The 10,337-nt window shown below is 44.6% G+C and overlaps 1 protein-coding gene across 1 annotated transcript; it reads right to left on the bottom strand.

The window, feature by feature from the left end:
* Positions 1–6: 6 nt before the first annotated feature.
* On the bottom strand, positions 7–5,515 carry LOC112071762 (sorting nexin-17-like). Its single transcript, XM_024139193.2, has 6 exons — positions 5,310–5,515; positions 982–1,122; positions 783–860; positions 620–694; positions 440–481; positions 7–260 (listed from the first exon to the last, which is right to left on the bottom strand). The coding sequence occupies exons 1-6, from the start codon at positions 5,361–5,363 to the stop codon at positions 141–143; spliced, it is 510 nt and encodes a 169-aa protein (XP_023994961.1). The 5' UTR covers positions 5,364–5,515; the 3' UTR covers positions 7–140.
* Between the last annotated feature and the right edge of the window lie 4,822 nt (positions 5,516–10,337).

The raw sequence follows: 10,337 nt of genomic DNA, 5'->3' as shown, positions 1-10,337 counted from the left end.
GACAAGACTGATCTTAAGGCAGGCAGCAGACTCCCAGGAAGGGCTACAATCTTACAGAATCAGACAATCCGCTCGGCTCAGCTTGGAATCTCTGCAGGTTGTGTTCGACAGGTGGAGGTGGGGGGGTGGGGGGGGGGATATTACAGGTCATCATCCCCGATCCCCTCGAAGGCATAGTTGCCATGGAAATCGTTGCCGCTGATGTCATTGGCTGAGTTGGAGGCGCTGATCCCTCTGAGAGACACAGAGCTCAGCTTGGTCTGAGAGAAACAGAGACATCGTGTTAGAGCAACAGTCACTTACACATTTCCATATCAACCCCCAGCCACCTAAAACAGCGACTCAACCATAGAGATCAAATGATTTACTGTTAATTGTGATTCTCTATGTAATTCTGTGGACTTGACATTTGGGAGATCAAAGCAGAAACATTACTCACTGAGAGTTTGACAATCTGGTCTCGGTTTGGGTCAGGAGAGTCCTGCAGGGGAGAGGAAGGTCACAAACAAGGTGAAACATCAAGTAGAAGATCTTTCCATTCAAAACAGCTAAACGTGTTCCCCCTCCGGGCATAATCACAGTGGCATATATCATAGACCTGTGCAGTCCCCGTTCTCACCAGTAGAGGGGGGGATTTCACAGCTTGCTGACTTTCGGACCGATGTAGGGAGCCATTGTGACGTTTCCTTAGCATCTGAACAAGACATAATGAATACAGGAAGTCAGAACATGACAGACTAGTTAAAGTGTATCTGTCCCATCACCAAAGACCTAACACGCACCTTCTTGATGCTGCCCCCTGACTTCTTCACCATCAGCTCATCAACCATGGACTGAAGACAGATGCTCATCATGATTGCCTGAAAACACACACACACACACCACTAACTGTAGATATTTCATTCATTAGCAGCAGAGGTCAAACTCCTACCTTTTGGGTGACTCCATATTGACCTGACCTCTAAAACCCTAACCTCTGACCTGTGGGCTGGTGATGGTGACCCACTGGAGACGATCTTTGCTCATCAGATACTCGAAGGCCAGCTCCAACTTCACCTCACACTTGGCTGAGGAGCAGGGGGCCAGGGTTGGGGAGGATGAGCCGTTCACTACCGGGACCTGCTGTGGTTGGGGAAGGGGACAGGGTCACTATGGTTGGACACCACCACCACCATCATCATCCCAACTCAAGCAGTCTGTGCAGCTAATTAATGCCTACACTACAGAGAATGTAATGTTTGCTAAAGGACAGAGGGTATAGCTTCCCTGATTGAAGGACAATCAGATGGAATCCCGGCCTGGCTGTGAGCATAGGACTCAGGTKAAAAGTAGTGCACTATGTAGAGAATAAGGCTCTGGTCTAAAGTAGTGCACTATGTAGAGAATAGGGTGCCATTTGGAACACAGACTGTGTCCGGCCTTGTCATCTCCTCCAAAACCCCCTTCATTATCAAACCCTTGTTTGCAGGATGTTTCAAACACACACAATTCCCTGGAGACGGGGACTCGTCTCCCATTAGTGTTCAGTCTGTACTTAAGGGCTCTCCAGTCTGCAGTGGGTCATTTGGGACAGATATGCAACGTCTCTCATCATAGTGCTCACTAGACCGAGTCTCCTTCTGGAAACACAGTCTGTTTCCACTTCCTCCTCAAGCCCCCTGGGTAATGAGATAGAATAGCATCTCTTGTTCCAATTTGAGATGTGTTTTTCAGATGCTTCTCCTATTAATGCACAGCTGATGCATTAGGATGTTTTGGAAATCGTTTGTTTGGAGAGGAACACTCATTAAATATGACTGGGATCCCTGAGGGGGAGTTTACTAGTACCGTTAACTACTGGTCCATGTAATGGGGGGGGGTGGGACAGAACTAAACCATGTTCCCTGTTACCAACTGGATGCCTTTCAGCCACAAGAGCATTAGTGAGGTTAGGCACGGGTGTTGGGCGATTAGGCCTGGCTCGCAGTCGGRGTTCCAATTCATCCCAAAGGTGTTCGATGGGGTTGAGGTCAGGGCTTTGTGCAGGCCAGTCAAGTTCTTCCACACCCATCTCAACAAACTATTTCTGTATGGACCTTGKTTTGTGCACTGAGGCATTGTCATGCTGAAACAGGAAAGGGCCTTCCCCAAACTTGCCACAAAGTTGGAAGCACAGAATCATCTAGAATGTCATTGTATGCTGTAGCGTTAAGATTTCCCCTCACTGGAACTAAGGGGCCCGAACCATGAAAAACATCCCCAGACCATTATTCCTCCTCCACCAAACTTTACAGTTGGCACTATGCACTGGGGCAGGTAGCGTTTTCCTGGCATCCGCCAAACCCAGATTTGTCCGTCGGACTGCCAGATGGTGAAGCGTGATTCATCACTCCAGGGAAACTATTTACACCACTTCAAGATTTTAAGCTTGTGTGCGTGCGGCTGCTCGTCCACGGAAACCCATTTCATGAATCTAACGATGAACAGTTCTTGTGCTGACGTTGCTTCCAGAGGCAGTTTGGAACTCGGAACCTTATAGGAGYTGATTTATAGAGGTTAGAGAGGTTAGAGAGGTGATTTATAGAGGTTAGAGAGGTTAGAGAGGTGATTTATAGAGGTTATAGAGATGCTTTATAGAGGTTAGAGAGGTTAGAGAGCTGCTTTATAGAGGTTAGAGAGGTGCTTTATAGAGGTTAGAGAGGTGATTTTTAGAGGTTAGGAGTAGGTGATTTATGGGTTTTGAGATAGCGTGCTTAGAGGTTAGAGAGGTCGATTTATAGTAGGTGCTTTATAGAGGTTAGAGAGGTGCTTTATAGGTAGAGAGGGCTTTTATAGAGGTTAGAGAGGTGCTTTTATAGAGTTAGAGAGGTGCTTTATGAGGTTAGAGAGGTGCTTTATAGAGGTTAGAGAGGTGCTTTTATAGAGGTTTAGAGAGGTGCTTAATAGAGTTTGAGAGTGTTTTTATAGAGTTTAAGAGGGTGCTTTATAGAGGTTAGAGAGGTGCTTTTATGAGGTTAGAGAGGTGCTTTATAGAGGTTAGGAGGTGTTTATAGAGGTTAGAGAGGTGATTTATAGGGTTAGAGAGGTGCTTTAATAGAGGTTATAGAGGTGATTTATAGAGGTGATTTATAGAGGTGCTTTATAGAGGTTAGAGAGGTCTTTATAGAGGTTAGAGAGATGCTTTATAGAGGTTAGAGAGGTGCTTTAATAGAGTTAGAGTTTTAGAGGTTAGAGAGTGCTATATAGAGGTTAGAGAGGTGCTTTATAGAGGTTAGAGAGGTGCTTTATAGAGGTTAGAGAGGTGCTTTATAGAGGTCTAGAGAGGTGCTTTTATAGAGGTATAGAGGTGCTTTATAAGGTTTAGAGAGATGTTAAGAGGTTAGAGGGTGCTTTATAGAGGTTAGAGAGGTGCTTATAGATGGGTTAGAAGAGATGCTTTATAGAGGTGTAGAGAGGTGCTTTATAGAGGTTTAGAGGTGGTTTATAGAGGTTAGAGAGATGCTTTATAGAGGTTAGAGAGGTGCTTTTATAGAGGTTAGAGGAGATGCTTTATAGAGGTTAGAGAGGTGCTTTATAGAGGTTAGAGAGGTGCTTTATAGAGTTAGAGAGGTGCTTTATGAGGTTATGAGTGCTTTATAGAGGTGCCTTTTAACTCGTGCTAGCCTCCCTACACTGGCTTCCTGTTAAGGCAAGGGCCGATTTCAAGGTTTTACTGTTAACCTACAAAGCGTTACATGGGCCTGCTCCTACCTATCTTTCCGAGTTGGTCCTGCCGTACATACCTACACGTACGCTACGGTCACAAGARGCAGGCCTCCTWAWTGTCCCTAGAATTTKTAAGCAAACAGCTGGAGGCAAGGCTTTCTCCTATAGATCTCCATTTTTATGGAACGGTCTGCCTACCCATGTGAGAGACGCAGGCTCGGTCTCAACCTTTAAGTCTTCACTGAAGACTTATCTCTTCAGTAGGTCCTATGATTGAGTGTAGTCTGGCCCAGGAGTGTGAAGTGTGACGAAAGGCCTCTGAGCACGAACCACCTTGCCGTCTCTGCCCTGGCCGGTTCCTCTCTCCACAATTCTCTGCCTCTAACCCATTACAGGGGCTGTCACTGGCTTACTGGTGCTTTTCATGCTCCCTAGGAGGGGTGCGTCACTGAGGCTTGAGTCACTGCGTGATCTTCCTGTCGGTGTCGCCCCCCTTGTTGTGCCGTGCGAGATCTTTGGGTGGCTATATCGGCCTTATGTCTCAGAGAGTCAGGTGTGAAGTTATCCCTCTATTGGTGTGGGGGCTGTGCTTTGGCAAAGTGGTGGGTTATATCCTTCCTGTTTGGCCCTGTCCGGGATGCATCGGATGGGGCCACAGTTCTCCTTGACCCCTCCTGTCTCAGCCTCCAGTATATTCTTGCAGAGTTAATGTATGTCGGGGGCTAGGGTCAGGTTTGTTATATCTGGAAGGACTTCTCCTGTCTTATTCGGTGTCCTGTGGTAATAAGTTATGCTCTCTCTAATTCTATTCTCCTTCTTCCTTTCTTTCTCTCTCTCGGAGACCTGAGCCCTAGGACCATGCCTCAGGACTACATGGCATGATGACTCCTTGCTGTCCCCAGTACACCTGGCCGTGCTGCTGCTCCAGTTTTCAACTGTTCGCCTGCACGTGGCTATGAATCTGACCTGTTCACCGGACGTTGCTAAAAAGCCAACTGACATTACTCCTGAGATGCTGACTTCTGCACCCTCGATAACTACTGTGATTATTATTATTTGACCATGCTGGTCATTTATGAACATTTGAACATCTTGGCCATGTTCTTATAATCTCCACCCGGCACAGCCAGAAGGAGGACTGCGCCACCCCTCATAGCCTGGTTCCTCTCTAGGTTTCTTCCTAGGTTTGTCCTTTCTAGGGAGTGTTTTCCTAGCCAGGCCTGCTTACAACCTGCATGCTTGCTGTTTGGGGTTTTAGGCTGGGTCTGTACAGCACTTTGAGATATCAGCTGATGTACGAAGGGCTATATAAATTAAATTATTATTATAAAGTGGTTGTGATGGAGGTCAGCAGTTTACCCAGAGGAGCCAGAGGAGGAGGGAATAGAAGCATGTGTGTGGCACACTGTAGGAGGACCACACTTGTGTTAATGAGAGGGGGAGGAAAGGTGAGAGGTCACGCTAACACCAATTCGGTCATAAATTTGATGGATTATAACCGAATTCTGAAATTGTTCCTGTTAAATTGACCGTAGAAGAACAAATTCCCCTACTCCAATCAGCGTTCAGAGGACACTTAAAATAGAGAGTCGAGTAACTTAATTTGCGGGTTTAGGGTTACTTACAGACGAAGTGACCGCCAGCACTTCATGCGCGTGACCTTGAAGCTCCCCCTTCATCTGTTCATTGGGCAGCTTGACCTGGAAGTTAAGCTCGTTGTTGCCTGCAGAGACGATCACGTGACAAGCCCTTCTCTGGGAGAGTCGCGGTCACGCACGGGGGTCAAACTGGATGTAGCAAAAGTACTTCAGCGTCTGGCTAGCCTAATGAACTGGAGGAGAAACAGGTAGAAAGACATGACCTGGGAAACAGGCAGAAAGACATGACCTAGCCTAAATAACTGGGGAAAACAGGTAGAAAACTGAACTAGCCTAATGAAACTGGGAGAAACAGGGTAGAAAGACATGAACTAGCGAAACAGGTAGAAAGACAGGACTAGCCAATTGACGGAGAACAGGCAGAAAGACTATGGCCTAGCCTAGAACTGGAAAACAGGGTAGAAAGACATGAACTACTAATGAACTGGAAAGCAGCAGGAAAGACATGGCCTAGCCTAATGAACTGGGAAGAGAAACAGGCAGAAAGAACTAACTGGAGAAAACAGGTTAAAGACATGGCCTTAGCCTAAGAACTGGAGAAACAGGCAAGAAGACAGTGGCTTTAAGCTAATGAACTCGGGAAGAAACAGGCAGAAAGACATGACCTAGCCTAATGAACTGGAGAACAGGTAGGAAAGACCATGACCCTAGCCTAATGAACTGGAGAAACAGGCAGAAAGACATGGCCTAGCCTAATGAACTGGAGAAACAGGTAGAAAGACATGAACTAGCCTAATGAACTGGAGAAACAGGCAGAAAGACATGGCCTAGCCTAATGAACTGGAGAAACAGGCAGAAATCTTAGCTGAATGAACTGCAGAAACAGGCAGAAAGACATGAACTAGCAGAATAAACTGGAGAGAGAGAGCAGGCAGAAAGACAAGAACTAGCAGAATGAACTGGAAAGAGAGAGAGCAGGCAGAAAGACAATGGCTACACCACTGGCCACAACCTTTTGAAAAGGTCTTCTTCAATAGCTTCATTTTTAATCTAAAATATCTTCCTGAAGGGAGTATTGGAGATACATCGGTTAACTACTAAATTGTGCGACTACCTACAAAGTTACTATGTAGTTGATTGGAAGCCATTGCTCCACTTTATAAACAACTACACAGGAGAGTTTGCCTCCAACCCATTCAACTTCTTCTTCTGCTATAATACTGTCACTCTACACCAGCTTGGTAGAAGAAGAAGGATATAGTTCTAGGAGACAGTCTTGCTTACTTCTTTCTTGGAGCCTTTCTCCTGCAGTGATTTAAGCTGTCTGTGCTGGTCCTTGTTAACGAGGATCCAGCCTCTATCTATGTCCGACACCGTCTAGGGAGAAGAGAGAGACAAGGTTCATCTTTCTGCTCCAAACCATCCTCGTAGAGGCTTTAGATACAACTGTTACTCAGTTTAAGTCCAAAATTAACTATTCTACTGTTTAATTCAACACCAAAATATACACCGTTGGCAGCTGCATACACACATATACAAGTCAATGACACACACACACACACAGGCAAAACAGACACTTGCCAATTCTCTCTTTCCAATAAAATTGTGCATCCTTTGGCCCACAACATTAGCTAAGCCCCCACACAGAGCCAAGACAGCAGCCAGATCAGATGAAACATCTCTGAAATGCTTAGGAAACCATCCTGTTGCTGCTGTATCTGGGTAAGGGGATGTTGCTACAGAAAGACATGGCTACTTCCCAAATGGCACCCTATTCCCTATATAGTGCACTACTTTAGACCAGGGCCCTATTCCCTATATAGTGCACTACTTTAGACCAGGGCCCTATTCCCTATATAGTGCACTACTATAGACCAGAACCCTATTCCCTACATAGTGCACTACTTTAGACCAGAGCCCTATTCCCTATATAGTGCACTACTTCAGACCAGGGCCCTATTCCCTATATAGTGCACTACTTTTGACAAGAGGCCTATGGGCCCTATATAGGCAGTAGGGTGCCATTTGGGGCATACCAGTAAGGAAGTAGGACTGGGACGATACTAGTATCGCAATACTTGTTAGTATTGTGGCAAGGGAACAAAACACAAAACAGGTTTAACTTCTTTAGTAAAACAGTCTTAATGTTGGAAACAAACATCATTATGTTATCATCCAGAGTCACATATAGTATCACAACATGTGTTACATACAGCAGGTTTAGGACCAGGCTATATCACAACATAACTGAGCAGGTTTAAGGCTCTATAACACAGAGCATCAGGTAGACAAGATATATCAACTATTAAGCAGGTATTAGGACAGGCTATATCACCAACATGTGTTACATTACAGCAGTTTATAGACCAGGCTATATCAAAACAATATATACAAGAGTTTAGGACCAGGCCTATTATCAAACACTGGTTACATCAGCCAGGTTAGACCAGGCGGTATATCACAACATGTAAATACAGCATGGTTTAAGGACCAGGGCCTATATCACACATATTAAGTACAGCAGGGTTTAGTTAACCAGGCTGATAATCGATTTACAATATACAGCATGTTAGAACCGGCTATATCACACAACAGTGTATACAGGCAGGTTTAGGACCAGGCTATATCAAACATGTGTTACATACAGCAGGTTTAGTACCAGGCTATATCACAACATATATACAGCAGTTTAGACCAAGGCTATTATCACAACATATATACAGCCAGGTTTAGGACCAGGCCTATATCACAACATATAACAGCAGGTTTAGGACCAGGCTATATCACAACATGATGTTACATACAGCAGGTTTAGGACCAGGCTATATCACAACATAGTAGTACTAGCAAGGTTTAGACCAGGCTATATGCACAACAATATAACAGCAGGTTTAGGACCAGGCTATATCACAACATAATACAGCAGGCTTAGCACCAGGCTATATTCACAACAGGTTAACTATAACAGCAGCGTTTAGAACAGCTATATCACAACATGTGTTACATAGCAGCAGGTTTAGGACCAGGCTATATCACAACATATATACAGCAGGTTTAGGACCAGCGCTATATCACAACATGCTGTTACAAATACAGCCAAAGGTTTTTAGGACCAGGATATATACACATGTTACCACAGCTTTAGGACCAGGCTATTATCACAACAGGTGTTACATACAGCAGGTTTAGACAGCTCAATAATCACAACATTTTATACAGCAAGGTTAGGACCAGCATCGCTTTAATGGCATTGGCACAATATAACATGTTATAACATACCAGCCGGGAAGGACAGCATCCTAAATCCAGTTTAGGACCAGGCCCTATATCACAACCAATGTGACATACAGCAGGTTTAGTACCAGGCATATATCACAACACTGTGTACAATACAGCAGGTTTAGGACCAGGCTATATCACAACATATATACAGCAGGTTTAGGACCAGGCTATATCACAAATTACATACAGCAGGTTTAGGACCAGGCTATTATCACAACATTTATACAGCAGTTTAGGACCAGGCTATATCCACAACATATATACAGCAGGTTTAGACCAGGCGCTATATCACAACATGATTACATACAGCAGGTTTAAGTACCAGGCTATATCACAACATATGTACATACAGCAGGTTTAGGACCAGGCTATATCACAACATATATAACAGCAGTTTAGGACCAGGCTATAATCACACAACATACATACAGCAGGTTTAGGACCAGGCTATATCACAACATTTATATACAGCAGGTTTAGGACCAGGCTAATATCACAACATATATACAGGCAGGTTTAGGACCAGTATATTCACACACATAAAGACAGCAGGTTTAGGACCAGGCTATATCAACAACACTTAGTTACAACAGCAGGTTTTTAAAAGGAAACAAAGAGTTTGGTCTGCTTTGTGTTTTTGCCCTGGAACACAACATGTCAATACTGGGTATCATCACAAGCCCAAAGAGGAAGCAAGTTTCAGGTATATACAGGAGATTTAAAATCAAAAATGATCTAAAACACAAACCTGATCTTACACCTACTTGATTCATTCAAAATACCCATCTACCCCAAATGAAAAGGGGGAAAAAAAGCCCAGCAAGACAAACCGGTATGACCTTTGACCTGCGGACCCTCACGCTGAGCGTATCAGTAGATTTAGTCGCCACTCGGTTGTCGTATTACATCACTGTTCATTACACCGTATTGTCCCTAGTAACTAGAAACACAACAAGAGAGAGAGGAATGAGAATGCTTGAACACCAACAAATGGACAGCAGCCAAGAACTTGAAGCCTGAAAATTCAATCAAAACACCATTTGTGATGGAAGTTAAAAAAAAATAAAAAAGCAATCATATTTGGCTGTTCACGTTTAATTTCGAGCATTTAATAAAACGTTAATGTGTTGATGAGGAGGCTGTTGTACTCTTTGTTGGGTATGAAATCGCTCATTAAGTCTGATCATGAGCTACACCTGCTGGCTTAGTAGCCTGGAATGGCAGCCAACCAGCCCCAGCCAGCCAGCCAGCCAGCCAGTGTTAGTTCAAAATCAGCTAAGTGATTGTGTACTGGACTAATGGTCTTGTTTATTAGGTAAGATGAGGGAAGCACACAGCACATTGCGTCATCGACAAACACATGTCTGTACTCTGCTCTAACCAGTGACTGCTCCTACTGTCAGTCACACATCCCAAGTGTCTGCTCAGTGACACAACCACAGTCTGTCTGCTTCAGTTCACAACCACCGTTCCTGCCTTGTCGATTCACAATAGAGTTGCTCGGACGCAGTCAGCAACGCGACTCAACATGTCGTTCAGTCAACCGCTTAGCTTCATGCTGGCTTTCTTCGATGTCTCATCACCACAGTTGTTTCTGCTTTCTCAGTCGAACAACCACATGTGAGCTGCTCTTGGATTCACTGAAGTTCCACACAGTGTCTGCTTCAGTCACAAACCACAGTGTCCTGCGGCTTTCAGTCAACAACCACATGTCTGCTCTAGAGTCAGAGTCCACAGGTCCTGTTCAGTCACAACGCATAGTGTCTGCTTTCA

Source organism: Salvelinus sp. IW2-2015, unplaced genomic scaffold, assembly GCF_002910315.2.
Source record: "Salvelinus sp. IW2-2015 unplaced genomic scaffold, ASM291031v2 Un_scaffold1710, whole genome shotgun sequence".
Taxonomy (NCBI): Eukaryota; Metazoa; Chordata; class Actinopteri; order Salmoniformes; family Salmonidae; genus Salvelinus; species Salvelinus sp. IW2-2015.
This window is presented reverse-complemented; position numbering and strand designations above follow the sequence as displayed.

What these genes read in the sequence shown, in the direction of transcription:
- LOC112071762 (XM_024139193.2), bottom strand. Translation starts at nt 5,363, where the DNA reads ATGAAGGGGGAGCTTCAAGGTCACGCGCATGAAGTGCTGGCGGTCACT. An exon ending in TCACCATCACCAGCCCACAG is followed by an intron (nt 861 to 981) that starts GTCAGAGGTTAG and finishes GTGTGTTTTCAG; the next exon opens with GCAATCATGATGAGCATCTG. An exon ending in TGAAATCCCCCCCTCTACTG is followed by an intron (nt 482 to 619) that starts GTGAGAACGGGG and finishes TCTCCCCTGCAG; the next exon opens with GACTCTCCTGACCCAAACCG.